Source organism: Helicoverpa armigera, chromosome 25, assembly GCF_030705265.1.
Source record: "Helicoverpa armigera isolate CAAS_96S chromosome 25, ASM3070526v1, whole genome shotgun sequence".
NCBI classification, from domain to species: Eukaryota; Metazoa; Arthropoda; class Insecta; order Lepidoptera; family Noctuidae; genus Helicoverpa; species Helicoverpa armigera.
Window position 1 is genome coordinate 3,424,000 of NC_087144.1, and position 19,324 is coordinate 3,443,323.

Here is a 19,324-nt window from a genome sequence, read left to right on the forward strand (position 1 = left end):
TGTGGAATTACTCAACCGTTTCGACAACTCGACAAAACCGCAATATTCTAAAATTCCACGTTTGAAATCAAAATTCGCCTTCCAAATTCAAATGCCACGTAGCATCTAGTGACGCGAACCCGTGAACCGAATAACAAAATATACGTCTAAAACGGTATCGATTAAATCGAATGTAATCAAATAATTTGACCGTAAATTCTGGTATAATTACCGTCATTGGTCATCTGCGATATCGTCATCTGCCTAGCCTTTTCCTAACTATGTTAGGGTCGGCTTCCATAGTTTTACAAGGAGTTACTGCATATCTGACCTCCTCAACCCAGTTACCAGGACGAGCCAATCATCCTCCGAGCCTTTTTCCCAACTATGTTGGGGTCGGCTTCCAGTCTAACCGGATTCAGCGGAGAACCAGTCCTTTACAAGAAGCGACTGCCTATCAGACCTCCTCAACCCAGTTACATGGGTGAAACAATACTGTTTGGTTGTCAGACTTACTGGCTTCTGACTACCCGTAACGACTGCCAAAAATGTTCAATGACAGCCGGGACCTACAGTTTATCGTGCCCACCGTTTCGATACAGTTTATCCATCTAAAACGGTATCGATTAAAACAAAATCGAATTTAATCAAATAATTTGATCGTAAATTCTGGTATAATTACCGTGATTGGTGCGATAATAACGTGAAATTGGCATCGGACCGCTTGTCACACCGTCATCGATTTGAATCGGTTCGCTCGCGTGTTTTGTGTTATAAACAAATATCGTTTGGAACTAAGTACGTCATAATATTTTATTGTTGTCATTATCGTTTGCTTGTAGGACGTTTGTGTTGATTTTATATGTGGTCAGTTAGATAGAAACTGCAGTTTCCACCAGTTATTTTATACCTTATTGGGTAGTATTTTTGTTATATTATAGGCTTTCGTAAACTTTCATACATACCCGCATTTGCAACTAACAAAAAACTGTATTTATTATAAAGAGGTAAAGGGAACTACCTATTATAATAGTTTTTTTACACCAAAAGCAATCAACAATCCATCATCTTTAAATAAAAAAAATAACTTTGTATACCAGGAAACCAGCCAGGAAGCTGGCAAGATAACAAGGGGGAAAAATATCTGAGAGTTCATAGTGCAAATAAATTAATATTCTTAAGAAAATTATTATTTCAAAGGCAAGCTTTATTCTAATTTAAAATAAGCGACTATATTGATTTTTATCTATATCGGGGGCGGGTATGTATCGATTGCTCCGTCACGCTTCAAAAAGGTCTAATTTTGGAGATTCACGTCATAGTCCTTTCATAATTAAATTATACGACAAATTTTGTCGTCATAGACCTTTCTACTAACTTTGGTACACGATTTTTCTACTAGACTAAATTTTACATACATATTTGATATTATTTACACAGATTTACAAGTCCAATAACCTTCAAACCGTGCACAAGTGCATGCCTTAAACACTCAAATTAATATACACATTTGCCAGGTATACATAACGAAGAACATTTGAACAAAACCTTTTCCTACACGTTTGCGAACAAAACTATTGGCTACTCGACAAAACTTCGGCAGTAACAGAAAACACCTCCCAAACGACAAATTAAAAGACCCCAAGAATATTTTCCTACGATTTTCCCTACCTTTTCTCATTAGTAACAATAATCATGAAATCACGTTTCTTCTCTCTGCTCCTTTTTCGGACAATTACGTCACTAAATAATTACCGTGTTTCGGAAGGCACGATAAACTGTTGGTCCCGGCTGTCATTTGAACATCTTTGGTAGTCGTTATGGGTAGTCCGAAGCCAGTAATTTGACAACCAGTCTTAAATAGAAGTATTGGGTTGCCCGGGTAACTGGGTTGAAGAGGTCAGATAGGGCAATCGCTCCTTGTAAAGCACTGGTACTCAGCTGCATTTGGTTAGACTGGAAGCCGACTACAACATAGTTGGGAAAAGGCTCGGGAGATGATGTTACAGTTCGGTGTAATAGGAGGTGTGGCCACAATGCAGAGTAATTATACAATCCGTGCATCGGAGAGGGAGATAACCGGCTGTTCGGAAATTGAGCAAACCACCAACAAATTATACCGCAATGTTTCTGTATTGGTCGTGGTCAGAGTTTCTTACATATTGTCTAGTATATGGTGATGGTGACTATTGAAGCCCAGTTCGATCCAGCTATACAATTTTAAACGGTACGTACGTACGTACGTACGAAACAGATGGATAGGGACGTGTGAAGAATATGCTTGTATCAATTAAGTTTAGTAACAAAAAAACCCTATAAGATTTAAGTTTACCGTAGATTAAAAGATACATGGCAAATTGAATTAAATGGGAGAGATAACCTTTTAAAGGCGAATAAAGACCACCAGATTCCAGGCCAGTTCCTAAATTCTTCAGGTAGATTTTCAGCACAAACACCAAAAGACCATCAACTAACCTGGTAAAATGAACCTTATTCCCATATACATAGAGGCTATTGCAGTCAGAATACCTGTGTATTGCGTACCTGTTCACCCCTGTAAGATTGATGAGGGCGTGAAGTATTTACAATTAGAGCCTGGACAGCCATTACGGGGGACAGGCGATACGGCTAATGTCTGAACTGGCATTAAGCCGTATATTTACCAACGTATATAGCTATTAAACTATTTAGGGTATGTGGCAACTGACCACGTAAGTGTAGGTAAGATTCTTTAAGGTAAAACTAGTTTGAGATTCTCTCTCAGAGAATTCGTTGGTACTACCAGCCATTTGAGAATCTTTTGCATAAGGGTCGGTTCATATCTAACGGAATATGCGTCGCGTATTATCGGTCGCGTAACGCCAGAACTGACAAATATACGGTAAAACATTCAATCATTCACACATAACCGATGATGCGTTAGTGCGTCGATCATACATTTACGATACGCTCGACGCATTTTCCGTCAGATATGAACCGACCCTAAGCTGTAATTGAAAAAAATCTAAGATTTGAACGAAATATCATTGCGTTCCATCTGCACTCATTGGTCTACCCTCTCAATTAAACCCGCGGCCTTTTGCAGGTCATATTTGCTACCTTAATTTTTCAGTATGACTGAAGTATACAATTGTGAAGTATAAAATACAGTAGACAATTGTGGCATTAAAAAGCTTATCATGATGTCGTCGTTTAATTATACTCGTATCTATGTATGTATAGCTGAAGATAAACTAAGTACCAAGCTATTACCCTAATGTCTCAAGTACCATTACCTAACACATTTAGTTGCCAATTGTTTGTTGTCACTATACAACACACGGAGGAATGAAAGATAGATATGCCATAAGGCAAGATGGTCAGATGCCTACTTTTTTTTTTCACATATAGTTACCGGCACGGATATTGAGCTCTGGTTACATAAGGCAATAAACCAATAACTCGCTTCTGCGCAGTTGAAGGTCAGGGCTCAATATCCGTGCCGATAACTATACGTACGGTGGAATTGATCAAAACGCTCAGTTGTAACTGAACTAACGAACGAGGCGGTTCCTTGAAACACTGTCAAATATTCATGTTATCTGTCTTTATTCATTGGTAATTTGGTTAAAAAAAAATAGGTGGATCCCAAAAATGGCATATGAGTGCGAAGCTAGTAACGTTCCTCGTCTCCCGAACACCCGAATTTTAGCATCGAGAGCAGCTCTTAGGAAATTTTTCTATATGACAACTCCTCTCTTCATTTTGTTCTCCACGGTTCAAACTAAGTTCTCACTACACAACATTACACGTACGTGCAATCAATACGGGCCAGTGTTTACAGGCCCTAATGACTGCTTCGAGTGTATTGCAGCCGTTGTCATTATCTTAAGTGTTGCATTTCTATGCGGACAGTGTAATTGGATTGTATTACACTTTAGTGCAGAGAATTTGGGTCAGTTTGGAGACGTGTTTGAAATTGTGATGTAGCTTATCTATTTAATAAGAAATGTAATTCTATATTCGAGAGTTTTATGTTTTTAAACATTTCAAGTAACTATGAAAAATCCTTGCTCATTATTTACACGTCGCCAAAACTCCTGCACCGATTCTTATGAAATTTCATTTACAAAAAGAACCTTAGAAAACACTTAAAATATCTTTTACTCAGCTGCAAGAAGTGGTTCCCACAAACCAGTGTAGGTATAAATATTATCTACCTTTATTTATCGAAATAAAAAACAAAAAACAAAAGAACGCCTCCACTTTTCATGACTACCCTTCCAAATGGTATGTTCTCAGTTTGTTAATGTATGTGTTTTGTAACAAAAGAACTTTCTTTGCGAGTACTGTTTGCCAAACAAATCGGTATGCAAACTTTTTGTAGCAGACTTGCAAACAGCAGGCTTACTCGACTTGTTAGATGTAGTAACTACTGGTGTACCTTGCTAAAAGTACTGCATTGTTATATTTTTTCGTTTTATATTAGAAGTACCATATACTTACTTAGTATAATTTCGTATTTTTTCATGTCTCACTATTCAACCTTTGGTAGCATATAAGTAGATTACAAAACGTAAGAAATAAATATAATTACCTATTTCAGTCCAGTAATTGAGCCACAGGAGTCATTTTTCGTTTTCATAATTTACAACATCATGTGTAAAGTTGAGAAAAAGTTAGGAATATCGAACGTTCTGACCAGTTGACAGCTGCCAGTTTTCAAGGGAGAATTTCCGCTGTTTGTAATGACTGATTCTTATATGGTGTTCTAATTCTCGCACATTTTTGTTCTATTTACTTTGTACTAATAAAATTATTATTTATCTTCTTATTTGTTGTTTCATTTTTGTTTTATTTTTATTTTTGCGATTTTTTGTGGTAATTAACATATGTATATATTAACGTATTTAATTTGATGTGATTAGGTACGATACACTCTGTATACACAGATGTATGTATAGCTCATCCGCTTTCATGATATAAAACATCTCTACTTATTTGCTGATTACTCTCCGTACGTTCCCAATACGTCAACATTTTGTTTGGTAACATCTAAACTTGGGTATCAAGTAAATTGGTCGATAATCCTCTTTCGGCTGATTGCTCTGAATATTTTATTGAACCAATTCGATTAACGAATGAGTTAGGAGAGGGGGGGTGGGGGGTATAACATGAAGGTTTGTAGTTGGATGAATGAGTTTAGTGAAAGGAGTAGCAGGTAACAAACAAAAGAGTGGTAAATAGGAATAATGTAAGCCTGATTCGTTTTGGAATGTTCTGTAGTACTTTAATGGACACTACTACTGGAAGCCGAACCTAACATAGTTGGGAAAAGATTTCACACAGATTAAATTATGCAGCATAAAAATGGCCCTAAATTTTAAACACAAGTTTTTTCCATTTCTTTTACTATAACAAGTACTAGCTATACTTCGTAGTTCCACCCTCGTCCCTAGTAGTCACTCAGGGTACCAATATAGTATGTCCTTTCTCAGTCTATAAATTATCTAGATATAAAACAATCAAGTACTTTTGGCGTAAAAACTGAACAGGCAGAATTACTTTCCTATTTACAATATTAGTAAATATTTGTATTTGTTTGTTACAGGTGATGAGTTCATATTCCGGGACTCGTACGGCGGCATCAGCCTCATGTTCGCTGCAAATCAAACAACCAAAACACTCATGCCGAATACTACATTTGTAAGTTTACTTTACTTTAGTAAAGTAAGTGTCAGATATAATGCGAGACTAAGAATGAATGGCCCGTTTACCTATCACGATAACCAGCCGTAAAACTGCCGTCCTTTGGTCAAATCGGGGATTTGACCAAAGTAGCCATGTAGTTGTAGTTTGACCATGTAGCTTAAAATGGTGCAACTGTTCGGAAGGTTTCTTTTAAATTGAATATTTCGTATTAATGACGCTGTGGTACGGAAATGGTGCTCTGTCGTCCGAAAAATCACAGCCATACTACAGCCGCAAGAAAACCATAACTATTATAGTAATCTATACTAATATTATAAAGAGGAAAACTTTGTTTGTTTGTTTGGTTGTAATGCATAAACTCAAAAACTACTAGACCGATTTTAAATATTCTTTCACCATTAGAAAGCTATATTATCTGCGAGTAACATAGGCTATATTTTATCCCGGTGCGGGCAGTAGCTCCCACGGGACGCGGTTGAAACCGCGGGAAAACGGCTAGTCTGTGATAAAACGTCTAATTATAGTTAGGGATGATAATTACCCGTTCGATTAAAAACGCGAGAATATGCACGTGTAAAGGATCACATTATGTTCTCATGTAAACTTGTATGCTGAAATGGCCCTATATCTAGAACAAAGTTTAGAGTCTGTAATCGCCCTTAGGTACTTGTATTTTCAGTAATTGTTTGTAATAATTATTAAAGTTGTGTTTGTTTTACGGTGACCTTTCTCGTTGTAGGCTGGAGTTAAACCCACGCAACATACGTGTGGGTTCCGGCAAATACCAATATGTTTAAATTAGTTGGAAATGCCAACCGGTGATACGATGTGTCAATCTCAGGCCGAACTGACAGTGAAGCTTATTTAACAACATCAGAATTTGTTACTGTGCCGTAAATTAATTTCATTGAAGAGTTTATTTTCTGAGCTAGAAAGCAATGTTTAGATACCTAAGCAGACTCGTAGAAAAATGTAATTCCTTCAATAGTGGTAAAAGTCTTCATCCCTATCATATTATCCTTCTGCCGTTATCCCATTTATCCGGCGTGTTATGTCTTCTTATTACATTCATCTCCAACGGACATCACTAATATTACATTAATCAAATTATCGACATTGAGCTACATACCCAAAAATGTCACACAACACTAAAATGTTCTCAACTATATCCAAAAATAAACAGGCTCCCAATACCGCAATATGTTAACTCAATCGCGCGTACGTTGCAAAAATAAGTTTACCATCGAACACACAAGGAGGCAATGGGCTGGAACGCCCCCCTTTTGCCCCCACTTCGCCCCCACTTCACCCCCTTTCGCCCCACCCTAGAGCCACTTGTTGGCTGGACATCAATTTATTTGGTAGCCCTGTCCGTGACACTTAGGATATAGTGACCTTGCTATTTCGAACACTTTTAGAACATCGAAAACAATTTCGAAGTAAAATTAAGAGTAGCCGCACACTGAAGACTAAACAGTCGGCCGACAGTTGACCCGATAATACGCAAAATTTTTTATTGATTCCAATCAGTTTTCAGTCGGTCTGATACCGGCTAAATACCTGATCTTTGTAATGTGCGTACTACCATTCATCTTCATACTGATTTATGGGCCCAAACAAACTATCGGCCGACTAAAAGTTTGCAGTGTATACTAGTGGCACTCAAAGTATTTTGTACGAAAATTGACTCGTTATGCTGAAGCTGTTTTTGACTCGCTTGAACGGTTTTCTTTTGTTAGGTCGGTTGAAAGAATAGTTTTTTGAAGCCCGTTTAAAATTTTTAATGGATTCTTCTGTTGTATTTTTGTTCGCATTAAAGAACTTATTAAGTCTTAGGCTTGGTTATAAAAAATAAGTAAATCAAGATTGTGAATAAAAATAGGTGATTGATTCATTCAATAGAAAAGTTGAAAGCAATTTGTAATAGACTAATTATTTAAATGAATAGAGCTTTTAGTGTTCTATGAACAAATAGCCTTACCAATACCAATATTGGATGTTAATGAAAATACGACGTCGTGTTTAATTTATAATGAGCAAATATATTTTTCCCTTTTTCCAAACAGTCCTAGTCCTAATTTGAGATATTTTTCTGATTATAAATAACGAGCCGTTTTCCCGTGGTTTCATCCGCAGCCCGTGGGAACTAATGTGGATAAAATACTTGGGAAGAGTTAAAGTTTAGAGTTGAGTGGTTAGAGTTTAGAGTAAGTAGTTTTGGTACATACAAACAAAAAACAATCCTCTTTATTATATTACTACATAGACAGTGTAGATTAGTACTCATCTGTTATTAAAAAACTTTCACCATCGCTTTTCCGCGAGTTAACATTTAAAATCGTATAATTTTCTGCAAACGTTTCTAATTTTCTTCCATTAAAATTTTTATTATCCCATCCTTCTTTGGGGGCCACTCCATTTTATTTCTGGCCATTTTCCTCAAATATAAACTGTCAATGGAAAAGTTTGTCTGTTTTGGTCTATTTTCGCTCACAAAATAAACGATAAAATACTTACGTACAATAGAAGTAGGTAGAAAGGAAGGTTGTCGGAAATAAAATGACCTTTACGTAATGATTCGTATTCATTATATTAAATGGGTTCCTTTATTAATATGTTTCTATAGAAATGTTGGTAGTTATATTTTGAACAAGTTCGGAAAATTACTGGCTAAACTATTTGTCAGACCATTTTGTAGTGGGGCTGCGGGATTGTTCGAAAGAGTTACCGCGGCCTTGCCACATAGAGGGCTTTCTGAAGCCCTCTTGCCTCAAGGCAGGTACATGGTGGGTTTTAGTCAGAAAGAGTCTGACACTCCCTCATGCTACTGTCATTTGATGAAATAAAACACCATTTATTTTGTAGTTGTGTTTCACACTAGGCATCAAGACTTTACGTAGAATAGAATAGAATAATAGTTTATTTGCAACGGAATGTAGGTACAATATAAATACAGATGTTACAAAAATGCAGTTGGCGATCCTTGTACATTCTACCTTAACTTAGGCATGCAAAAACACGTAGCACGTGGCACGTAGAAACGTAAGCTATTCTAATTTTGCTAAAATCTGCCAAAAATACGCAAAAATATTTGGTCATCTTCACATAATCGTCAAAGTATAATCTTCCTGCTCTCCAACCCGCAATAAAAGTTGCCTTGTTTGTACCTAATTGAATATTTTCTGTTTGCTTAGGCCCTAAGTTTAGAGCATATAACCAACCAGAACCGCAGTGAGCAAAAATCTGTATGCCAAAAAAATCTGCCTATATAAGCGCTCAAACATGCCTTTTCAGCCACGTGATGTGCACACAAAAAATGCAAACATATTCAACCAACTAGCTTTTTCACGCGGTTTCTCCCGTCTCTCCTGAAAACTACTTTCTATATATTAAGTAGTCTGTAGTAGGCTAGTAATTCGGGGAATAGTGTAGCTTTCCAACAGAGAAAGAATTTTTAAAATCTGTTCAACATTTTCGGAGCCTTTACGTTACCTACAAACAAACGAAAAAAAAAACCTTTTTTACGAGTATTGACGTCACTCTCATTTGTGGAGGGGAAGGCACAGCAATGGCGTTTCCAGTTGTCAAATTATCTAAGCCCCTAAACCGGGGACAAAGTTTGTTAACGTTTTTAATTTCGTTCCGTTGCTTGTCAAGACGTTGTTGAAGAAGAATGTAATGAGATGCGTCGGAAAATTGCTTTTGGTTATATCGGAACGTTTTAAGGTGCTTCACACACTGCGTGGCGTGGTCGTTGCGTTTTTTTATTTTTATTAATAGGTGATGCAATAACTTTATTCGTCATTTTAAGCGTATTATTAAAAAATATCTATAAACTTAATCAGCATTCAAAATATTTTTTTAGCATCTTAAATCTTTTATTCGACATACTTTCTCAAAACCAATTCTAACACTATTTTTATGGTCGCAAAGCTTTTTTATGTTGTTTCTAGTTTATATAGGAACCCAAAAAACTATTCGCTCGTATTCAGGTCACAAGAAATGAAACCTAAATAAACTCAGACCAGTAATTATTTACAGAACTAGCACAAAAAAGTTGGACACAGAATCCAATTACCCATTAATAAAAGGCAAATAAACGTTCTATCCAATGAGGAGATAGTAAAAATACTCTGAAGTCGATCTATTACCGTGCTGTCGTAGTAAATTTGTATTACCTAAACTCCTCCAGATGTTAGCTAATGAAGATTTCTGCGGCAATTTGGACTTCGCCAGTGACGGTAACAAATCGCACCTGACATTTTATTGTGTGGAAGTCTCGTCTGGTGTGACCTTTACTCTTTTTGTAATTTTTCTTTTTACTACCTGTTTTATTGAAATATTTGCATGATGTTGAAGATTTGGGAAATTTGGAAATAGGCAAGAGTGGGCCCATATTTTATAGATCATCTTTATCATCCAATTTACACTCTACAAAAAAGTCTATATGATAACTGAGCATTATGGAAAATAAACCTAACAAAAAAAACTAATTTTTTGCAAAGGTTTTTTTTAATACATAAATTCTCAATGAATTTCCTGTCTATTCAATCACTAAGAAAATTAACTAATTTATCGGAGAGAAATTGAATACACCGCAACAAAATGTACCAGGCGACCATAAACCCAAGGGAGTCATCCGTCCCAATAAAACAGAAGTCTTCAAGACAAATAAACGTCATAACAACATTACCGGTATTACTACCGAACGACCACGGGAATCGATTCAATCCAAGTCGATAGCATCACAGAGTAAGGAAAGATAAGTGGAGATGCCATAAGGCAGGTAGGTCAGGCGAATTCTTGTAGGTCAAATTCGTACGTTGGGCATGACCAAAACTACCAGTTACAAGTGAACTAGGGCATTAATAATCGATTTTTGGTATTACAAAAATGTTCAGGTCTATAGATGGGGTATAATCATCGGCACGAATCTTGAGCGCTGACCTTCACCTGCGCAGAAGTGATTTATTAGCAAAGAACTAATCCCGAGTGACGGCTATGACGCTATGCGTAGCGGGCTAATCACCGCTTTACCGCCGCCGCCGCGCCTCACTTCATACCACAAAAGGGACCCAATAAATCACTTCTGCGCAACTGAAAGTCAGCGCTCAAGATTCGTGCCGATGATTATATAAGAGCGAAAACAGTAACGTTCCTCGTCCGTCGCTCACCCGCATTTTGGCACCCTACTTTCTAAGGTGATTTTCCGTATTGCACCTCCGCTAGTCATTTTGTTCTCCATGGATAGTATCGATACCTGTTTTACGATGCTCTTTATAGTCGAAGGCATCGGTTCTCGTTTCCTGGATCGAATATGAGGTATAATTCGATGCTTAATACGATGATCGCGTGTCGAATGATATGCGAATTAGGGTACAATGTTGTAAAGGTATACAGCAGTGCCTTTATGTTGTTTAACTGTGAACTTTAATTTGTTGTGTTTGCGTAGTTAAACTAGTTCGTAAAATTAAACCGGGTCGAAATTGTTTCAAGGCGTGACAAAGTAGAAGTACTTAAATCAATTTCTTTTCAAACATTTCAGCTCTTCTTTTGTAGTCTTAAGTACTAGATTTACGACTAGAAAAGAAGAAAATAGGTACTAAGAGTATTTTATAATAATCATCATCATCATCATCATCTCAGCCATAGGACGTCCATTACTGAACATAGGCCTCCCCCTTAGATCTCCAATAATAATTTTCAAATAATAACAATCTGTAATACTACATTTTAGCTTACTTGTAGATTCGTCAGTGGTCTATCTATAGGTACTACAAATAAACAATCGATTTGCATATAATTATAAACATATCGCGAAATTTAAAAAGCTTTATTCTAATTAGGTATCTACTACATACTGCTTTTTCTTCCATGTAAAAAGTTTATCATCATCTCCCGAGCCTTTTCCATGTAAAGAGGGGGTACACCATCACCCTTTCCTAATATTATTATTATTTGTTTCAGAGGGTCCTAGAACCGGCCTCATTCTCGGTGTCAGCTGACCGGCGCTTCCTCCTGCTCGCTCAGAACGTGCGCAAGATTCACACGCACTCCTACCTCGCGAGGTACACCGTCTACGATATACTCACCACGTAAGTATTTGTTCTTTAATATCAATCTTTTATGACTGAGGTCTCGGGTTTGATTCCTGGCTCGGGCCGAAGCAGCTCGTAGTCTGGAAGTTGGTGATTGATGGACCCGTACGTCGGAGAGCACGTAAATGTCGGTCCAGCGCTTGATCTCTCTCTGGTGGTGTCGGATTGCCGTCCCTACGGGCTACGAGAGTGAAGGAATAGTGAGTGCACCTGTGTCTGCGAAAATGCTAGTGCACTATAGTATGTCCTGCGCAGCTGGCTGATCTCCTTATACGAGAACAGAAGCCGTGATTCAGAGGGTGCTAGAGCCAGCCTCATTCTCGGTGTCAGCTGACCGGCGCTTCCTCCTGCTCGCTCAGAACGTGCGCAAGATTCACACGCACTCCTACCTCGCGAGGTACACCGTCTACGATATACTCACCACGTAAGTAATTATTCCGTAATATCAATTCCCCGGGTCAGGCCGAAATCGCTTTGTGCGTTTTAGAAACTTTCACAAAGCAGCACGTAGTCTGGAAGTTGGTGATTGATTCACCCGTGCATCGGAGAGCACGTAAATGTCGGTCCTGCGCCTGATCTCTTTCCGGTCGTGTCGGATTGCCGTCCTATCGGGTTATGAGAATGAAGGAATAGTGAGTGCACCTGTGTCCAAGCAAATGCAACACTATAATTCAAAAGCAAACCTATATTGCCACAACTAAAAATATATTTAAAAATTGGTCAGATAAGTTTTCTCAAAAGCCCTGCAAAAAATAGTGACGTTAACTGGCTTTTCTGTATATTTAGATAAATACGTAATTTATTATGAAGATTCAAAGCTAATTTGATAGCATAATATGCCATGTACAACTAGATAACTACCTAGTGCACAAGCGAGGCTCTATTTCCTCTCTAGTCTGATGGAATGCTAATCCGACACCGGTGAGAGTAGACACTACCGAACTACGACGGATTTATGTAACTGTACATAACTACACAGAATTACTATGTATACCTAACACGGAGTAAGGAAAAATGAACGGAGATGCCATAAGGCAGGTAGGTCGGGCAGGTAAGTCAACTACGTACGGTAGACGTGATCAAAACAATCAGTTACTACAGAACTAAAGAAACTTTCGGGTTCCTTGAGATATCTTGCGAAGATTCAAAGATTTGTCTTGATTGATGGTTGGTTCAGATAAAAATAATGGGTGGGTTTCAAAGAAGGCGGAGACTTTCATCGTCCCCCGAACACCCCGCATTTTAGCGACGCGACGTTAACCCTAGATTTTTAGGAGATTTTCATGGAGAACAAAATGACTAGCGGAAACGAAATGTCATAACGCAAAATCTCCTATGAAAGTAAAGTGACCAACCATTACCGTTGTATGTCAGCTATCTTTCCTTTCTCCGTGGAGATTTTATATTATGACATCTCCTCTCATCATTTTATTCTCCGTTTACTACATACTAGTTAAAACAAAGGAATTATAATTTAATTGTTGTAATAAAATTACTGTACGCTAACACGGTAAACTCACGACATGAAAAGTTGTTTCTCTGGGCAGCGATTACTTATGCATGCCTGGTCCTCGTTAAATACTATAAGCTAAATTATTTTCGGTGTTGAGCGAGTAAGGGTGTGGTCACACCGACTAGGAACCATTTTTTTAAACATAGAATAGAACTTTTTGCTGTGCGAGAAAAACAATGAAAAATTACCTCATTATGAGGGTGGGTGTTAACCTTTTATGTGAAAACATTAGGGATTTAAAAAAATAAAAAGTTGTGGGTTTGTTTGCGGCTTTTATAAATGATGATGAGAGCACATAAAACTACACTCTAAACCGTATCGCATCGTATAGTGCATTTAAGCACCGTGATATTCAAATGTCAACTGCGTCATAAAACGCTTGAAGCATCAGCACTTCACTACGTTAAAAATAAATACTTAACTAGGAAATGTTTCACTTCTTATTTTTTTATTCATTCATTACTTTTGACACAAATAGGCAGTTGTCAACGTATGTCTGAAATCTGATGCTATTCATTTCTATCGATTTCTCATACTTCACGTCAAATAACTTTGCCATTCTGAAGTAAACCATTTTATTTGCCAGTTATTTTGAAGCTAACTTCAGTGGACAACAGTTAGGTATATGACGAGACCTTTTAGTTGACCTACAATTGTCCAACAATTAATTTTCTTTAAAAAAAAACTAATAGGTATGTCCGACCCCTAACTTACATTATTCAGCACACCGTCTCAGTGTTGTGGCATAATTAATTATTAAACAAAATTAACAAAGAGCTAACGAGGCACAAAAGTTGAAGGTCGCTAAACTCTCGTTAATTAGCTATGTAATCAGCCTTTTTGGTACAGTTTTGTAGCAAGTTGTAAACTAGAGGACGATATCGAAGTTTCTGGATTGTTGTTCATGCTGGTACCTACTCGTAGGTATATTATTTAAGTGCCGTTGATATAGTCCACAACAGTCACTTCAGTTTTTCTATGACGAATTTGTGTTTGACCGATCTGGAGCTTGAAAATGAAAATGAAATCTTTATTTGTAAACATAGGTTTAAAAAGGTGGTTCAAAGTACATGTTATATTGTTAGCCCATCTATGTCTTGTATTAATGATAGGATCGGCTTGAAATAGTTTAGAAAACTATACCTATTTCGTCTTTCAGTCGTTCATACAAGGGCCACGAATTGTGAATAGGAAAGCCCCAAGGATAGTCACTGACCATTGATCAAAAGAAGATCTTCATTTACCTCTATAAGAAGTGACTAATTAAATTTTTTTTTTCATTAGGACATTAGAAAGACACAACAGAAATCTTTTTTTTAATGTTACTTTAGTTTCCATATTTTGGATAAAACTAAAGAAAGGAATATTCAAGGCAAATTACATACGTATTATTTATACGAAATGACTTAAATAGTGCCTACTAAGGTTTCTAGGTGAAGTTACCGATCAGATAAAATAAAGTTCTGCCTTAGCGATACGGTTAGCTATTGTTAAGGTACTAAGAAACTCTAGAGTTAGCTCTAGGAGATGATTAGGACTTCATCTCTGTACAGAAGATAGTCCGATTTGTAATGTAACAATTGAAGACCGAAGTAGTTAGAAGTCGTTCAAAAAGAGACCATCGTTGTGCGGGACTGTATAGTACGGTAGACTGCACATCAGTGGTAACTGTCATGCACCTTAACTCAATAGTAATAAGTACGATTTTCCTATAAAACTGTTACCACTGACCTGAAGTTGATTGTAGCACACAATTGTTTCTTCTGGTCTACATGCTCCAGTAAACAGTAATAAATTGCTTGTGAAAAATAGAATAAAAAGAATAGAATATAAAATTTTCCAAAATTTTGTTAAAGTATGTCCTGAGCCCACAGGAACATAATAAAATATTTCCAAAGTCAAAAGACGTAAATTCTCTAATACATCTCAAATATTAAAGGTACTTGTAAGTTGTTACACTCCTGAAGGATCTAAAGTCTAAAGGAACTCCCTTTCGGCGCCTACCGTGTTACCGTCGCGTCGTAAAAATTCTAATATTTCAACAATCATTAAAAATGCAAGTGTTTTCTCGTCCTTGGATCTTGTTTCATGTCCTTTGAAACATGAAAAGGAGATTTTTTCTTGTGACGTAAATAAGACACGCAAATTGTAGACAAAACAGTTAAACAGTAGGCCGACCGCTGACCTGATAGTCGGCAATTTTTTTTTTAAACCTTTTTTTATTTGTTCAGGCTTACCAACTAAGATACATACAGACAATCTTAAAAATAAGGGAAACAACAGTGTATCCTCGTAAATCTAAATCTTGTTTCCAATTAAAGTTTTCAGTTAGTCTGATACCAGCTAAATACCTGATCTGTGTAATGTGCGTACTACCATTCATCTTCATGCTAATTTATGAGCCTCAAACCAACTATCGGGCGACTAAAGGTTGGCAGTATGCGAGATCTCTAGAGGATATATAAATGGGAATTCCTGTTTTACGAACCCAAGCCAAAATCAACCTTTTTCCCTTTTTGAGCACTCATTTTACACTCAAACAACGATCGGTGCCGAAATAGGAATACTTTCACAAGTTGAAACCAAATTAAGGGAAAGTAAATTGTCGTTTCTGAGAGTAGAATTAAGTATTTCTCTTAAAAATAAAAGTATTGTTTGTACTATGTATTTAGAACCACAATCTACTTCACGCTACCTTTTTGAAAAGTTATCTGTCAATACAAATACGTCGAATAATTCCGAAGCTACAGAAATAAAATCGTTGATAAAATGAACAGAAATGCAGAAATCAATTATGCACATTATGATTAATTTACCTCTACACACCTGTTAATGTACTCGTATCTCACATAAGTATCATACAGCAGTGAGAATTCTTAATGAAGAGCGTCAGATCTGTAATGGAAAATATTTCACGTAATTCGTTTCAAAATAGCTTTTTAACTGAAATGAAATTTACGTTTTTTCACAGATATAGGACATTATACGATAATGCTATCATAAAAAATATTCTTTAGAGTAGATCATGCAGAACAAAATGACTAGCGGAGATGTCATACCGCAAAATTTTCTAAGAAACTAGCGCGCCAAAATGTATACGCGTTTTCGGGGGACGAGAAACGTTACTGGCTCTTCCCTCTCAAGCCTTATAGTATTATAAGCCCTATATTTTCAAAATAAAATCACCAATCAATCAAGACCAATCTTTGACAGATTGCTTTTCATTTGACAAGGAACTCAAACGCCATGTTAGTTCTAGTACTTAACTGACCACGTACGTTACTAGACCTACAAGAAGGCGCCTGATCTACCTTCCCTACGCCATCTCCAAGATTTATATTCCCCGAATTGAAACCAATAACCAACATATGAACCAGCCGCTACAGCAATATGTAAAACGATTGATAAATCAAAAAAATATTGAATCGAATTGCCGATAAATCTCTTCTCGTTTTATGAAATCCTGGTTACAAATAGCCACCATTAGGTACGGGGGTAACGATTGAAAAAGAGTGAAAAATTGAGTCTTTTCGCAGAGAAGCTACAATCGTTTAAACCGGTAAATTGAATTCAATATTCCTGTGTTTATTTTGAAGTGAAGTTTACAGATTCAAGCGATTTTTCAATTCTTTTTTCAGGGATGTACACCTGTAGATAACTTATTTGTAAACTTACGACACATATTCTTGTAGGTACTTCATTTTGCATTTGATATCCCGTTTCATTGTGGAAATAATAACCTAAATGGTAAGTACCCTCGAAACATCAAACCACAGCAAGTCAATCCCAAATCGGTCTCCAAAATCTGAACTCGTAAATATTAATCCTCCCGGCAAAGTCGTTGATAGTCGGTTAGTTTGTCACAACTTGATCACCAAACACTTATTGTTTGCCGAATTGATATAAGATTGCTCCAATTCGATTTAAACTTTGAATCGATTATCAAACTTGCTAGCTTTTGGCATTTGGATATTTCTGTTCACCATTGTATTTCAACCCTAACAAAAGAAAGTTTTTCATGCTTTAAAAGTATTGCAAAGCCCGCGGTTTCGTGTTTTGTGAATTGCCTTTTTGTATCCGATTTTAGTCGATTGTTAAAAGGGATGTTCTTTATCGATTTCAGTTGTATTGTGGTGGGTAATTACTGAAGTTTTGCTCAATAAAGGATGGGTTTGTTGTTTGTATAGTAACAGTGGGTTTGTTCAAATTAAAAAGTCTTTTTGTAAAAAGGTCGTGAACACTGAAAGCTTGTTATATATTTTCTCTGGGTATAAATCATCATCCTCCGAGCCTTTTTCCTAGGGAGTTGGCTACCAGTCTAATCGGGTTCAGTTGAGTACCAGTGTTTTACAAAAAGCGACTGCCTATCTGACCTCCTCAACCCAGTTGTTACCCGGGCAACTCTCTCAACTCAATCTCTGGGTATAAATGATACTGTTTATTAATTTAGTAGGTATATTCCAACTTCGGTTCACTTCATAACCTTATGCATGAATTTGAGAGTTAATAGGATGGTTGTATAAAGAAACACCTAAAGTACCTGTACAAACATAACAAGAGTACAGACGCCCGTAATCGCAGGTACCAGGCGAGCATAAAACCTAATATGTTCATAAATCGGGCCTTTAACACTACGTTCGGCGTACTAAGGCATTTCGCTAGAATATACAACACACGTAAGAGACTCTCTACTTTATGTCCAAGAGATAAGGTCGGTAATGCATTGGCATTATTTATTTACTGGGCTGCCTGGATACATACAAATCTTGTAGTTTGCAGGAAGGTATATTGTGGAAGATTTTGTATGTTAACACACTTCATATTTTAAAGTCTAGCTTGATGCTTTCACATTTTTCAGTTTCGTTCCTCATTTTTGTAAGGAATGGCTCATATCATATACCTAGTAGCTTTCTTGAATGATTACCCACTTTTTATACACGGTAAAATCATAAAGCATCTCCTTTTTTGTAAATTGGGCAGATTCTTAACTTTGCTCCCAAATACAAAATCCAACCAAAAACAGCAACGTATAGGTCTATTAACTTGAAAGGCAATAAAAAGAAAGATCTCATTCATCCATTTAAACTCAAAAAGATTTCAATTTCTTTAACCTTTTGCTGAAATCAATGCTGTGTTAAAACATGGCGAAGTAATGTATATTTAAAAAGTAAAAGTTACGAAAAGGCGACTGAACAAAGGTTTTGCTTTGGCCTTCAGGCACTTCCCTTGGGTCTATTGTTGAAAAATAAAAAAAATATTCTACCATAGCGCGGAAAAAACACAGCTTTGTGACTAATGTCTCGGATGGTAGTGGAACATTGTTTATGGAACCTCTTACAGGATCTGAGAGCCTGGTACCTCTTGAATATTTACAAGAATAAGAAACATGTAGTGCCTCGGGGTTAAAAAAATAAATAAAAACACAGAAACAATATGACTTCTTCAAACTTCAGCTTAAATAAAATGTAATTAAAATATTGTGACTTTTAATTATTTACAGAACTTCAATCAAAGTATCCGAGATTATGTATCTTTTGAGATTTTCTCTCTATCGTCTTCACATCTATTTAAAACTAGCTTTCCGCCCGCGGCTTCGCCCGCGTGGAATTCGGTTCACCCCTCCCGCTGTGGGTTAGCAGCGGTGAGGGAGTGTCAGACTCTTACTGACTAAAATCGTCGTGTTCCGTCCTAGGCCTTTAATATACCAGGGCCGCGGTACCTGTTTCGAACAACCCGCAGCCGCGGCTGGCCCTGGCGCTACTGGGCCCCACTGATTTCAAAAAGACTAATTCGCGGCGAACCTTAACACCGCGATACAGAAAAGCACAACGCCATCTATCGAGGTATCGGGAAGCTCGCGATTGAACAATGAGCTACAGGTTAAAGCGCGAGATATCATTGCACTTCTTACGTATCTTAAAAAAAACAACGTCACCACGTTTTTAAAAGCTATCATTCCACTTCTTACGTATTTTAAAAACACATCGTTACCACGTTTTAAAAACACCCAGCGCCATCTATCGCATACCTCAAGAACTAAATA

At 37.0% G+C, this 19,324-nt stretch overlaps 1 protein-coding gene across 1 annotated transcript in view; it reads left to right on the plus strand.

The window, feature by feature from the left end:
• The window catches only part of LOC110381758 (inactive dipeptidyl peptidase 10), a 171,296-nt gene that overhangs the window by 110,434 nt on the left and 41,538 nt on the right, over positions 1-19,324 (plus strand). The window contains exons 4-5 of the mRNA XM_064041442.1: positions 5,570-5,664; positions 11,638-11,765. Of these exons, the coding sequence (XP_063897512.1) occupies positions 5,570-5,664; positions 11,638-11,765 (223 nt within the window). The remainder of the gene's footprint in view (positions 1-5,569; positions 5,665-11,637; positions 11,766-19,324) is intronic.